Below are 15,504 nucleotides of genomic sequence, written 5' to 3'. Positions count from 1 at the left end.
CACTAAACTAAATCTCCATTCCTTTATTTGTTTAAGGGTTTGCGAGCTTAATTTGAGTACATGCCCTTTCAAATAACACTGAAATAAAGAAATGATAAAACCCAGCCACGGATGCTGCTAAACACTGACCTCTGGTGGTTAAGATGATCAAGTTTAAAAAAGCAGGTTGGCAGAAAATGATTTTTCCGAAATTATCAAAAAATAAATAAACATATTCAGCATTTTTAAACAGATTGGTAACATAAAAACGTTAAAAAAACATATTTAAATTAATCTTACTTACTTTTCTGAAATACTGCCTTTGTTGTGTTGTCGTGGTGGTTGCCATGACAAATGAACACATGAAGCTACGGCTCGAGATGGAGGCAACAGACTATTGCTGTAGTTTGTATTAAAGTGAGTAAAACAAAAAAAACAAACAATTACTATGTTAAATAGACGCATACGGGATTATTGCACTAAAAGTGTAAGAAATTATTTGGTTTGTTATAAATCTCCAGTATAGTAGATGTTGTGATAGGCTAACAGTGCACCGCACAAATGAGCTAATATAATAAACAGAATTGGAAGGTTCGTCGTCATCCAAACTCTTACGTAAATTAGGACAACTATAATAAATTGTCTATAGATAATTATTACCGATAATTTTACACTGAACTCGAAGTTTGATTTGTAAGACAACAAAGTTGTTTAATGGATGTAAACAAACAGTTTTGCCCTCTGCTCTACAGTAAGGCGCATCGTCCAACAATGTCAACCACTGTATGCAATCCACCCACCTTCCCTTCAGTGGATAATCTCATGGAGGATGAAGCAGAGAGAGATATTTTGCTTTCCAAACCGACGTGTTTCATCATCATTGGAAAACCAGTGGGTTTCCAGCATGCACTCTTGTCTATCAAAAATAAATCTATTCATAATTCTTTTCCTCATTTTGTTACTATTTGTATGGTACACAGGGTGTTGGCAAATCTACTCTTGCCCGGAAATTAGCAATGACTTGGAATTGTATCCTCATTGATGGTAACTTTGGTCAGGTCTCATTGATATGACATTGCCATCCTTCAATGTCAACTTTCTGATTAAAACTTTTCAATGTTTTACCCTGTTAAGATACAGATATTCTCAACAGCCACATCAGTGATAAAACAGAACAAGGGATAGAGGTATGTGTCGCTGTTTTTATACAATGACAATGTTTTAAAATATACTGATACACTGTAAACAGCCATATATGTGTCAAATAATATATTTTTGTTTCAGCTCTTTAAGATTCTGGCTGAAGGAAGAGCCAGTCCAGAGGAGATGATGATGAAGTTAATCGTTGACCGGCTTGAGTCACCTGATATAGAACATTACGGTAAGTGTTTGACAAAACCAACATACTGTAACCTAAACTTCACATGATTTAAGGTTTAAATGCCAGCAGTTGTATTTAATGCTCACTGAAGCTAACATTGTTAACAACGCTAACCTCATACAATCTTTGGTCACTATACAACTATTAGAGTTTACATTTCTCGTTTTGAAACCTAGTAATATTAACTTGTTTCTATGGTGGTCGAGCAGGGTATGTCCTTGCCTGTTTGCCGTCAATCTCAGAGGAATACATGAAGATACCGGAACAAATAGACCTGATCAAAAACCTCAAAATCCCACCAGACTTCATCATTAACATTAAGGTGTCCCTTTACTATTTCATTTCTTAAAACTATCCATATCAACCTGTTCACTGACGTTAAAGAAATTAAGTTATCTGTTGGCTGGTTACACTGTTATTTCAACGCCCAAAAAAATCTTACGATGCAAAGTCAACAATGTACACTCAGTAATCTATTATGTGTGTAGTGTGCAGACAAAGACCTGATCCAGAGGCTGTCAGGTGAGCGTCAGCATCCTGAGACAGGTCGTGTGTTCCAGAGTGAGAAACTGAACGCTGTAAAGAAAGAAACTCCCAGGAAAAGCATCAACATAGAGGAAGATGAAGAACCAGAGGATCTGGATGAAGAGGTATTATTATATCAGACAAATGTATTGAGTTCAGTACATTATTGTACAGTTTGTCAGTTTGGATGGAAGCATCTGCCAAATGCATGTAAAATACTTTAGGAATAGTGCATACAGTAAGCTACGTCTATACGCTTCTCGTTTATTTACACATTTTAATTAAAAAGTAACTAAGGTTTATGTATCTGTTTAAGATGGAAGAGATGGAGCTAGATAAAGACATGATCAAGCAGCTAGTGAGAGTGAGAGAAAATTATCCAGAGAACGTCGACAGCAGAATCAGGCTCTATAAGAACATCATGCTCAGGCCTCTGGAGGTGAGGACACTCATTGTAAACCAAAATACTATCACTGAGACAGGCTACTGACAACCTATATACGTATGTTTGTTTGACGTGTAGGATTACATGGCAGAGCATAATCCCCCGTACTTAATTGAGCTGGATGGAAACAAGGACCCAGAGGAGATCTTTGAGGTGGTTGACCTCAAGGCTATAATTCCTGTTAACATACAACACTGTCTGAATTGATCTCCAACCTTTTGAATTGTTTGTGCATAGTCAATGATGTATCGTTTGGAGTCCATGGCTGTGAGATGTGCAGCTGTGCCTGTGCGTTTGTTGACGATGGAGGATGCAGAGCTAGCAGATCAGATGGAAATGGTCAGATATTATAAGCATAGACCTCTCTTATACGAACTGATCAAGTATCGATGTTCTTATTATCTGCTACTTGTAGGAGGAGCTGTTACGAACCTTGTCCTCTGGTAAGATTGTCGCACCAGGCTTTGACTGGCGTAGGAGTCGATGGTCCTCCACCTGTCCTGTGGCTCTCAAAGAAGGCAGGGTCATCACAGGCAGGCCTGAGTTCTCCGTTAGGTTAGTGAAAACATTTGATTGATTTATAATATTTATGTGAGAGACCATTAATGAAAGTCACATAATACTTTCCATTAGCTTCATGGATAAGATCTACATCCTGTCGTCTCAGGATGCTCTGCAGAAGTTCACAACAAACCCTCGATTATACCTGCTGCCGCCCATGCCCCACCTGCCATGCAGGGTGTCTGTGATCGGGCCACCATGTTCAGGAAAGAGCACAATGTCTGCATTGCTAGCAAAGCATTATGGGGCTGTGTTGGTGGGTGTGGAGGAATTGATGGAACGAACCCTTGCTATGTTCAGACGTGATATGCTGGATAAAGCACGTCACAATGCCACACTCGCAGCCCTGGAACAGGTTAGATCCAGAATGGAGATTGAGGCTACTCGTACATCAGGTTAGAAAGCTGCAAAAATAAAGAGGGCAAGTTGGTAACCTGTTTTTGAATAATGTTGATATTTAAAACCTTGGTTTTTGCATTTTACAAATTCATACATAAGGGTAGAAAACGGGCTCTTTGCAAACGTGAAAACTCTGATGATGTAAAGTTTGTTGCCAAAGTAGAATAATAATCCTTACAAAAAATACTTAAAGGTTCATATTTTTATATTATATTGTTACTGCATAAACCATTTTTTAATAGTATATCTATTTTTAAGAATATCTTAAACAAGTATACATCAAATATACTTTAATACATTTTTTATATACTTAAGTATACTTAAAGTCCCCGTGAAGCAGAAGCTGCGATCGGTTTTACTTCCGTATTCTGACACATTGTGAAAAGGAATTTCGAAGGAGAAAATGAGTTGTGTTTTTCACAGCTAATTGATTGGATGTGTAAAAACAGCTGTTGCATTGATTTTGAACCTTGCAGCAGACTGACAGTTGAAGTAGACCAAGCAGTCTACTTTATGTTATTTCAGATGGATAGTCATTTCAGGGCGGAAGTGCATTTTCAGATTTTAACTGAAAATGATGAGGGTACATTAATTTTTTAAAGAAAATCACCCACATTGACAAGCTATTTACTATAAACGCTGCAATATTTCTTGAAAAAATAAGAATTTTTATTTTTAATTTAGGCCCTTCCTTGAACCGCCACCTTAACGTGGTGGAGGGGTTTGAGTACCCGAGTGACCCTAGGAGCTATGTTGTCGGGGGCTATATGCCCCTGGTAGGGTCTCCCAAGGCAAACAGGTCCTAGGCGACGGGTCAGACTAAGAGTGGTTCAAAAACCCTTTATGATGTTTAAAATTACAAGGACTCTCCTTGTAATTGGAGTTTACAAGGAGAGTAAACTCCAATTACAATTCCCGCCATGTGTTGGAGTTTACCCCGGTGAACGAGAGGGTCGTTTCCCTGCGCCTACGGGTCGGGGTTAGGTCTCTCACTGTTGTTTGTGCCTACGGGCCGAACGGCAGTGCAGAGTACCCGACCTTCTTGGAGTCTCTGGGAGGGGTGCTGGAAAGTACTCCGACTGGGGACTCCGTCGTCCTACTGGGGGACTTCAACGCCCATGTCGGCAACGACAGTGACACCTGGAGGGGCGTGATTGGGAGGAACGGCCCCCCTGATCTGAACTCGAGCGGTGTTCAGTTATTGGACTTCTGTGCTAGCCACAGTTTGTCTATAACGAACACCATGTTCAAGCATAAGGGTGTCCATCAGTGCACGTGGCACCAGGACACCCTAGGCCGCAGGTCGATGATCGACTTTGTGGTCGTTTCATCTGACCTGCGACCATATGTTTTGGACACTCGGGTTAAGAGAGGGGCGGAGCTGTCAACTGATCACCACCTGGTGGTGAGTTGGATCCGATGGCAGGAGAGGAAGCTGGACAGACTCGGCAGACCCAAACGTACTGTAAGGGTCTGCTGGGAACACCTGGCCGAGTCTCCTGTCAGAGAGATCTTTAACTCCCACCTCCGACAGAGCTTCAACCAGATCCCGAGGGAGGCTGGAGACATTGAGTCCGAGTGGACCATGTTCTCTGCCTCCATTGTCGAAGCGGCCACTCGGAGCTGTGGCCGTAAGGTCTCCGGTGCCTGTCGAGGCGGGAATCCCCGAACCCGGTGGTGGACACCGGAAGTAAGGGAGACCGTCAAGCTGAAGAAGGAGTCTTATCGGGCCTGGTTGGCTTGTGGGACTCCTGAGGCAGCTGACAGGTACCGGCAGGCCAAGCGGACTGCTGCCCGGGTGGTTGTGGAGGCAAAAACTCGGGCCTGGGAGGAGTTTGGTGAGGCCATGGAGAAGGACTATCGACTGGCCTCGAAGAGATTCTGGCAAACCGTCCGGCGCCTCAGGAGAGGGAAACAGGGCCCTACCAATGCTGTTTACAGTGGAGGTGGGAGGCTGTTGACCTCAACTGGGGATGTCGTCGGACGGTGGAAGGAGTACTTCGAGGATCTCGTCAATCCCACCGTCACGTCCTCCATTGAGGAAGTAGAGGTTGAGGACTCAGAAGTGGACTCGTCCATCACCCAAGCCGAAGTCACTGAGGTAGTCAAGAAACTCCTCAGTGGCAAGGCACCAGGGGTGGATGAGATTCGCCCTGAGTACCTCAAGTCTCTGGATGTTGTGGGGCTGTCTTGGCTGACACGCCTCTGCAGCATCGCGTGGCGGTCGGGGACAGTGCCTTTGGGATGGCAGACCGGGGTGGTGGTTCTTTTTAAGAAGGGGGACCAGAGGGTGTGTTCCAACTACAGGGGGATCACACTTCTCAGCCTTCCCGGGAAAGTCTATGCCAGGGTACTGGAGAGGAGAATACGGCCGATAGTAGAACCTCGGATTCAGGAGGAACAGTGTGGTTTTCGTCCAGGCCGTGGAACGCTGGACCAGCTCTACACCCTCTACAGGGTGCTGGAGGGTTCATGGGAGTTTGCTCAACCAATCCACATGTGTTTTGTGGATTTGGAGAAGGCATTCGACTGTGTCCCTTGTGGCATCCTGTGGAGGGTGCTTCGGGAGTATGGGGTCTGTGGTCCTTTACTAAGGGCTGTCAGGTCCCTGTACGGCCGAAGCAGGAGCTTGGTTCGCATTGCCGGCAGTAAGTCGGACTTGTTCCCAGTGCATGTCGGACTCCGGCAGGGCTGCCCTTTGTCACCGGTTCTGTTCGTAATTTTTATGGACAAAATTTCTAGGCGCAGCCAGGGGACGATCTCGTCTCTGCTATTTGCGGATGATGTTGTCGTGTTGGCCCCTTCAAACCAGGACCTTCAGCATGCACTGGGACGGTTTACAGCAGAGTGTGAAGCGGCTGGAATGAAAATCAGTACCTCCAAATCCGAGGCCATGGTCCTCAGTCGGAAAAGGGTGGCTTGCCCACTTCAGGATGGTGGAGAGTTCCTTCCTCAAGTGGAGGAGTTTAAGTATCTCGGGGTCTTGTTCACGAGTGAGGGAAGGATGGAACGGGAGATTGACAGACGGATCGGTGCAGCTTCTGCAGTAATGCGGTCGATGTACCGGTCCGTCATGGTGAAGAAAGAGCTGAGCCGCAAGGCGAAGCTCTCAATTTACCGGTCAATCTATGTTCCTACTCTCACCTATGGTCATGAGCTTTGGGTCATGACCGAAAGGACAAGATCCCGGATACAGGCGGCTGAAATGAGCTTCCTCCGCAGGGTGGCTGGGCGATCCCTTAGAGATAGGGTGAGAAGCTTAGAGATAGAGAGTAGAGCCGCTGCTCCTCCACATCGAGAGGGGTCAGCTGAGGTGGCTTGGGCATCTGTTACGGATGCCTACTGGACGCCTTCCCCGGCAGGTGCTCTGGGCCCGTCCGACCGGGAGGAGACCCCGGGGAAGACCTAGGACACGCTGGTGGGACTATGTCTCCCGGCTGGGCTGGGAACGCCTCGGTGTCCCCCCGGAAGAGCTGGAGGAAGTGTCTAGGGTGAGGGATGTCTGGGCATCTCTGCTTAGACTGCTGCCCCCGCGACCCGGCCCCGGATAAGCGGTAGAAAAGGGATGGATGGATTTTTAATTTAACTTTAAGTGTAATTTGTAAAAGTATATTACTACGGCGTACATAAAAAGTAGACTGAAAATAAAGTTAAAATAACTATACCAATAGCACCCTTGGATAAACATTGTTTTCTGAGAGATCTTCATAGTTTGTCTTGCATTGTTTAGATTTGAGTGATTTAGAAACTAGTCTGACTTAGTCTAAAGACAGTATTTCTTCATCTATCTTGACAAAGTGAAAACCGATGAGGACGAGTCTGATGAAACATAGGGGAGAGAAACCTACAGCTTACATAGACTTTACACCACACCTTGTCCTACATAAGTAGTATAGTAGTGTGTATTCACCATTGGCAGATGGAATTGTGTGAGTTTGTTCAACTATGCATATTGTTAACTGGTCTCATGTACTTTATTTATTGCAGATATACACCCAGTTGGTGAAGACAGTGAAAAAGGTACAGTTAAGTTAAAATGTAATCCAGGGGAGAGTGAATGTGAAACAGTTTTATATTTCAAACAACACAATTTTGTGACTTGATTGTTTGTTTCTGGGCACTACGAGGTAAATATGCCAACACTAGTTTGGCGATGTGTTTCCTGCAGGAATAGAGGTGACAAAAGATCACCCTGATGTTCAAGCTCTTGTGGAAGAAGCCACGAAGGAGGCAGAACAATTTCTAACCTCAGCTCCACCAGAGCTTTATTTGGAGGCCCTGGAAAAGCGCTTAAGAGAGGTGGAACTATTATTGTCACTTTCCCATACTTCCTAGATGTTAAGAGTACCCGTAAACTTGTTTGTGGGTTTTTAGATTGAGACTGAAAATGAGGATGCTGGACGTGAAAGGGGTTGGATACTGGACAATTCTTCCGGATCACAGCTGCTCACCATTGAGGAGATACATGGTGCTATAGCACCTGAAGTCATATTCTGTCTAAAAGACAATCATGAGGAAGGTAAGATAGAGATCTACTCACATGTCTGTTTGACAACTACTGTCAACTAATGCCTGTTTAGGCCACAATGTCCACTAGGTTGTAATGGTCACTTATTGTTATTTAAAGGAATAACAATCCTAACCAGGATGTACGAGCAGAACAAAGATGAGGTTGATCGGGCTGTGCTGACTCGTCTACAAGAAGAACCTAAACAGCAGAAAACACAAGACAGTCATGATACACAGTGAGTCTAGAGGCAATTAAAGGGCACAGTTTCAGTAAACACATTTTAAACCTGAGAAAAAAGTGACATGTATCATAATGTTACTTAGGGAAGTAGTGGCTTACATAATCTATATTGTAAGTCTCAGTGGAATTGCATTAATGTTGTGGTGATGCTTTTCAGGATAAACATTGAGGACACCAAGAAAGTTTCACAGCCTGACACTCAGTCCAAATTCAAGACTGTACCTGAGGAGTTAGATGGTATTAATCCTGGATATCATTGTTTTTTTCTTTACATTCCTACTGCAGCCTCCAACTCTAATAAACCTACTCTTATTAAACATTAAGTGACTTCCTATATATCAGTGTGACACCCTTTGTAGTTTTAAACAGACTTCTGATAAGTTTGATGAGGAAGGCAACACTTCAGTTACATTACAGTGCATATCTACTGGTGTCTGTGTGTGCAGATGTGGTGCTGCCAATGGTGTGGGTAAAGGGTTTTCCTGATGGTCCAGAGATGGATGCCTTTAGATTGCAAGTTAAGCAGTTTTTAAAGGATTGGGAAAACATGGAACATACCATCACCTGCAGCTATGCAGTACTTGATATCACAAACAAAACCTCTCAGAATATCCTCCAAGAGATGATTCATCATATGAAGAGTATGTAAAGTCTTTCCCATTCATGCTTTTTAATAGTGGTCACTTATTCATTTATTATATCTGTCCTATCTCTTTCTCAGAGCCATTTAAACACGCAGCCATGAAGATGTCTACTGTAGACCTAGAAGATGAAGAAGAAAATATAAATGCGTTGGCACAGGCTGAGAAACCAGACAATATTGAGGAAGGGGAAGAAGATGAATCTGAGGTCAGAACATTTGCTTAAAGAATGGATGTTTCTTTTTAAAGTGATAGTTCACCCCAAAATAAAAATTCTGTAATCATTTACTCACCATTTTGTCATTTCAAATCTGTATGACTTTCTTCCATGGAACACAAAAGAAGATATTTTAAAGATAAATGTTGTCAACTGGACTCCATTGACTTGCACTGGTTATGTGTCCATATAATGCAAGTGAATGGCGTCTAGTGTTGTTTGGTTACCAACTTTGTTCAAAATATCTTATTTTGTGTTCTGTGAAAGAAAGAAAGTTATACAGGTTTAAAATGACAAGAGGGTGAGATAATGATGACAGAATCTTCATTTTTGGGTGAACTATTACTTTAATGATATTACAAAGAAAAATAACATCACAAGACAAAACAATGGCAATAATATATTTTAAGACATTTCTGGGCAAGTTCTATTCAGTTAAGGCAGGTCACACATTCATTTTAGTCTGGGACTAGCCTAAAGCCTTGTCTTTGAAACTAGAAGAATAGTTAATAATACCTGAACTTTGCTTAAGTGCACTTTAAACAAATTAACCTAAAGTATACTTATTTTTGTAATGGGAAAAATCACGCACAGATGAAAGAATGTGTTCTGTGTAAACAACCTCCTATTGACTCTTAGAGGAACACTCTTATGTCTCTGATGGTCTCAGGTGGAGCTCACCTTAAAGAGACAGCTGGGAGACACTAAGCATTTTTGTCCAGTGGTGTTGAAAGAGAGGGGCACCCTATGCCCATGTCTAGACGAACATGCTGCCAAATACAGAGAGAAAGTCTATTATTTCTCCAGCACAGAGGCACAAGACAAGTTCATACAGAACCCTGAACTCTACACATCAAACACAGAGCTACTAAAGGTTTGACTAGAATGTTACCAAGTCAAATGATTAAAACAAACACAAGTTGTGTGACAACCGACCTCTGACCTTTTTATGCCTTTTACACATCCCTGCATGCGTGCCGCTAGCCACCTGCGCTGCGGGTCTTCATGCTAGGAGTAAGGGGCTCGGGTAAGACCACCCATGGGAAATGGCTTGCAAAGCAGCTGGGTGTCTTCCACATCCAATTCAGAGAGCGGCTACAGGAGCTAATCCTAAGAAAGACCAAGACACGTGTGTCATACGCGGATGATTCAGAACCCCCCGAGGAACCTCCAGTTGAGCTTAAGACCCTGCTAGAATCTCAGAGCACAGTATCACCTCCTGACCCGGAAGACAAGCCTGGACATGATGAGATTGCATCTGATGAGGCTGACATAAAGGTAAGGGGCTATAAGAAAGAAGTTTGATGTGGTTTGATGTATTGTATCATTTCTTGGCAAGTAACGTTATGCATTGATGTTTGCAGGAAGATCCAGGATTGACCCATGACGAAGAGGCCATAAAAGCATATCTGCAGAATGGAGATCCTCTCCCACCAGAGATACTGGAAATGGTTTTATTACAGTGGTGGGCTCAAGAACCCTACAGGTAAACAAACTGAGACACACACTAAACATATCTCAACCTTAGTGTGCGTAGCTTTCCTAACTCCTATCATGCTCTCAGATCCACAGGGTTTATTCTGGAGGGATTTCCTCAAAACCACGAGGAGGTGTCCTTCATGGTGGAGCATCATTTGTTTCCAGACGTGGTGGCAGTGATGTCAGGAGAGGTGGCTGACGTGGTGCAGCGTCTTCTGCCTGCAAGGCTCACACGCTGGAGAGAGAGGCGAGACCGCAGACTAGAACAGCTGCGTTTGGTTGCAAAGGTGCAGCGAGAGCTAAGGGTAGGCGTCAACTTTGGGTCGGAGGTGGTTGCAAAATCCAAACTATTAAAATAACTAACAGGAAACTAAAGAGCTGAAACCAATGTTTCGTTTTGATTAAAAATGCACTGTTCAACCACAGGAGAAGGACATCACGCAGAGAAGAGCTGAGCTTATGGCTGAGCGATCTCTTAAAGATCCCAGCTCAAGACTCCTAAAGCATCCAAAAGATGAGGTCAGTGATCATTCAGTAATTGATGTTTGGTAAATCTTTAACTGTTCTGATTAAAAATGTTGTTCCATCAGGAGGATGAGGAGGGTCTAGGAGAAGCAGAGAAGATGAACGAAGAGGAGCAGGAATGGGAGGAGATTGAAGCCATTCTGCTGGAGGAGTTTCCTCCTGTGGAACAAGAGGCAGGAGAAGAGGAAACAGAGGATAGTGCAAAAGAGAGGCTAGAGATGGAGATCAGTCAGAGGTTTGAGAAGGATGACAACAACCTCACTAGTATGATGGTAACGGAAACTTATCTGTCCTAAAAGATTGTATTAGCAGCAGAATTTAAGAAGTTATCATCTCAAGGAAACCATAACATTGAAGAAATCCTGCTTTTAATGTGTTAATGTATTTTCTAATAGGAATTTCTCACAGAGAACCAAATCCCTCGCCTGGATATAAACACAGGGCGCTTGCCTCGGATTGTAAGGTACCAGCTCCTACAGGGAGTCAAACCTCTGGTGGTGAATAGAGATTCTCTTTTTCTGAAGTGCCAGCCAATCAGCTACAGTCTTGCCAGAAAACTCCTGTACTGTTCCTACAAATATACCAGTGGCTTCGGGTGCTGGGATCCTGTTAGGGTAAGACTGATCTACAACATACTTTCAATAATTTTGTTATTGTAAAAATAATATTGTAGACTACATCACATGGTTGAAAGATACAGGAAGATCATCACATATATAGATGTTTTTTTTTTACTTTTTATGAAGTTAAAAGCTTCTTTGCTGTTGGGTCAGTATAAGCCAAAAACAGCCCAAGAGAGCAGGGAGATAAACTCTGCTGTTATGTTTTTGTAGTACGCAGAAGGAGATTTTATCCAGCCTCCACAGGGCCCTTCCAACACCTTCCCCGTCATCCTGCATCAGTTCATCTACTTCTTTGCCTCCAAGGAGACGCGCAACACCTTCATTCTCAATCCAATCAAATACCTCCATCAACCAAAACCCAATCCTTCCCTGCCAATCAAACTGGCTATCACTGGCTCATCCAAAGCAGGCAAAACCACAGGTCAGATTTCAAACCCGCATTGTCAAACACTGGAAATGAAATACAAGCCGCTGTAAGGATTATATTGCATAAACAATCTAATAAGCAAGTTTGTTTGAATGCAGAAAAAGTAACTAACACCATCTCTCTGTTTCTTTGTACCTAGTGGCACGGATGTTTGAAAGTAAGTTTGGTATAGCTCGACTGTCCATTGGGGATGCAATACGAACGGTACTCAAAAACCACTCCAGAACTGATCTGAGTCATCAAGTGCAGAAGCATTTGAACCAGGGCCTGACCATACCTGATGAACTTGCCATCCAGTGCCTTGAAGTTGCTTTGATGAGCCCGGTCTGTAGCACTCGTGGGTGAGGCGTACTACTACAAGAAAAGCTGCAGACAATTCTTTCATCGTGTACTCACCCTCATGTCATTTCAAATACTTTTCTAACTTTTGCAGAAGATATTTTGAAGAATGTTAGTAACCAAACAACACTGGCCCCCATTTACCTCCATTGTATGGACACAGAGACATTTTTTCTTTTGTATTCCACAGAAGACTGAAAATAGTTTTGAATGACATGAGGGAGAACATAAAATGATAGAACTATGCCTTAGAGGTAACCTGCAACACAGTAACTTGATTGGTTCTCTCAGATTTGTGTTGGACGGCTTCCCTGTGACCAAGCATCAGGCTGAACTGATGGAGTCCTGCAGCATTATTCCTATGCTAGTGACTGAACTCCAGGTAGACACAGCAGAAGTGCTGAGAAGAGGCCTGAAAGACATGAAGAAAAACAACAGGTCGGACCTGCACGATTTAAACAGCCCTTTAAACAAAATTCAACTTCACTAAAGTTCCAAATGTTTGGTACTTTCTGTAATACTAGTTGCCTACTAGCTTTATCAATGTAAAATTTGTAAACTTTATGTGAGTATACAAAAATTCTCTCTCTCCGGTAGGTCTTACCCAACACTCGACAGCCCACAGATCCTAAACGTTCGCAACTCTTGCTTCATGCTGGAGGCTGAGGCGGTCAGGCTCTATCTCCAGCAGAAGTATCACAACTGGATTCCCATTGATGCTCGCAAGAGCAAGTGGTGGGTCTGGGAGAGAGTTTTAGATGAGGTTGGCATTAGCATGACACACATTTCTGCTTACCTGGAACGGATTCATAAAGGTGAGACGTGCAAAGGACACCCAAGTGTAAAACCAGAGAAGCAATATATATGTAATATAAACACCTTATTAGACATGAAATGTGGAGTGACTATTGTGTTGCCAGCAGGCCAGGCAGCCAGTATACACAGACTGTGCATTACCCCACAAGAACAGCAGTCACGGCTAGGAGAGTTTGGGCAGTACTGCCCTGTTAGCTTGGCTCTCCATCGCCATCTGGTGGATTGTTCCCATAATACCTCTCTGGAATTAGCTGCAGAATTCAGGGGCCACTTCTACAAAATGGCCAGCAGAGAGTTTCTAGAGGTACAGTAATGTGACTGATGTAGGAAATACAATAGAAGTTCAGGCTTTAGATAAATTCTCAATTTGTATTTTGAAAGAAATTTTTAGAGTCTCCAGAGGAGTTTGTGCCTCCTGGCTGCCCCCACCCACTGCCCTCTCCTCCACTGCTCCCCCAAAAACTGAGTGCTGGTCAGGTGAAGAGCCGATTTCCTCAGCAATTGGAGATGAAGGGTTTTTGCCCCGTCACTTATCTGGACGGCCAACAGCGGTATATATAAGACTATGATTTGGATCATTAATACTATAAATTATTTTATTTGCAAGATAATGTTTATTATAGACTTAAGTTTTTAGGTCTATAATTATTTTTTTTTACTTCCAAGTTTTTGTTTGCACCTGTAGATATGAGGCTTTGGTACGTGGAAATTTGGAGTATGCTGTTGAATATAGAAAAATGATTTATATCTTTGAGAATGAGAAGAAACAGGAGCAGTTCCTCCGGTAAGTAGTCAGTCCAGTAATTTGGAACAAATAGAGGTTTATGAATCACAAAGGCTTGTTGTTTTTTGTGTGTAGCTTTTGAGTTTTTACTTATCTACCTATTTCTATTGTATTTATCTCTTTAGGGCTCTGATCAAAGAGCTTATAGTATATACAAAATACATAAGCAGGAATATAGATCCTCTTTACATTATCAATTAACTTAACGGCAATTAATAACTAAATATCATCAAAAGCAACATTGACAATAGTAGCAACATGTAATATGGCAAAATTATGCTGAAAGATTTTACAACAGAAATGATTTTAGGTCACCAGAGATTTACTGGGATCTGAAGCTTCCACATAAACTACCTCCTTTGGAAGATCCAGTCTTACTAACATCTTTACCGATCCAGGGCTATTTGGAACAAGTAAGGAAAGCACTGAAACTGAAAACGTCTCATTTTCTGCTGTGCCAAATATACAGTACAGTTCAAATAACTTGGTGTTTGTTACCTTTTCTCACTTAACAAAAGGTTCTTTTGGGCTTTTGTGTAAGAGATCTGGGTTAGATTTATCTTGTGACATTAAAGGCGGGGTGTCCGATTTCTCTAAGCCGTTGTTGATGTTCAAACCCCCAAAACAAACACACCCCTACCCCCATCTTTCACGTTCGTCAGCGCTCGGCTCGACTAATGTCCGTCCTGTGCACCTTACTGCTGATTGGCTACAAGGTTGTTTTGGTACTCGGCCCAACTTTGTCTAATCAAGCGTAATTTGGAAATCAGACACCCCGCCTTTAATTTAACATCTTTAAACACCATTTAACCTTGTTTCCATAGAGTGTTGCAATATCTGTCATCAAAGCCATGACTGCAGTAGGAAAACTCAAGCCAAAGTTTCCTTTCCTCAGTGTAAAAAGATCTGCGATTTTGCATCTGGCTTTTCACCTGAAAGGTGCTTTTTTGGTAGTTTCTTTCATTATTTTAGAACAGCTGGATAGAAAGCTATTTTTAAAAATATAAGGTTTGAAAGTATTTTTCCACACCCGATTCACTGTCTACCTATCCACACTCACAGGATTTAACAGCAAGAACCCTGACTTTATTCGAGAAAAGTACAAAAGGAAACTTCAAGAGTTTGAGGCAGGTTGTGAGCTGCTTTCATACCTTAGTACCACTCTGAGCAAGTACAGATCTCCCCATGAAGTACCTCCAGATGTTTCACAGAAGCTGGACAGGTTTCTGGCCATGGAAAAGTCTACCCAAACAGCCTCAGGCCTCATACAGCTTGGGGGCATTTTGACAACATGAAGCAGCCTGAGGAACGTGACGAAAAACACAGTATTTGAAGTTTTTGGCTGATATAAATCAGTTAGACTTGCACTCAAACATTGGAGTTAACGTAAAGGAATACTTTATTCTATTCAATAAACAAAAGAAATGCATGATCTTAATAAATATGCTTTAACTTACTATTTGTTGAGTGTTATTCTTGTTCCGTGACTGTTACTCTAGAATGTTAAATATGTACTTTTATAGATATTTCTGTAATATAAAATCGAATAGATTAACACACCTAAAAAATGGAATAAACGTCAGTGATAAACGTAATTTTATCGTTATCTTGAA

General features: G+C 42.4%; 1 protein-coding gene across 1 annotated transcript; it reads left to right on the top strand.

The window, feature by feature from the left end:
• Window positions 1-2,207: 2,207 nt before the first annotated feature.
• ak9 (adenylate kinase 9) lies at window positions 2,208-15,186 on the top strand (the record flags this gene model as incomplete). Its single annotated transcript, XM_079474568.1, has 29 exons — window positions 2,208-2,324; window positions 2,409-2,483; window positions 2,568-2,669; window positions 2,746-2,885; window positions 2,964-3,286; window positions 7,278-7,310; window positions 7,459-7,589; window positions 7,665-7,809; window positions 7,918-8,035; window positions 8,198-8,277; window positions 8,487-8,681; window positions 8,762-8,889; window positions 9,569-9,772; window positions 9,883-10,176; window positions 10,263-10,384; window positions 10,463-10,682; window positions 10,804-10,896; window positions 10,968-11,174; window positions 11,298-11,516; window positions 11,736-11,946; window positions 12,092-12,293; window positions 12,583-12,729; window positions 12,889-13,106; window positions 13,215-13,411; window positions 13,489-13,658; window positions 13,793-13,891; window positions 14,202-14,304; window positions 14,716-14,830; window positions 14,954-15,186. Exons 1-29 carry the CDS (start codon window positions 2,211-2,213, stop codon window positions 15,184-15,186), a joined length of 4,638 nt encoding a protein of 1,545 aa, XP_079330694.1. The 5' UTR covers window positions 2,208-2,210.
• Between the last annotated feature and the right edge of the window lie 318 nt (window positions 15,187-15,504).

Source organism: Barbatula barbatula (genome assembly GCF_947034865.1).
Source record: "Barbatula barbatula genome assembly, chromosome: 15".
Taxonomy (NCBI): domain Eukaryota; kingdom Metazoa; phylum Chordata; class Actinopteri; order Cypriniformes; family Nemacheilidae; genus Barbatula; species Barbatula barbatula.
The sequence above is the reverse complement of the archived record's forward strand: the minus strand, read 5'-3'. Positions and strand labels throughout refer to the sequence as shown.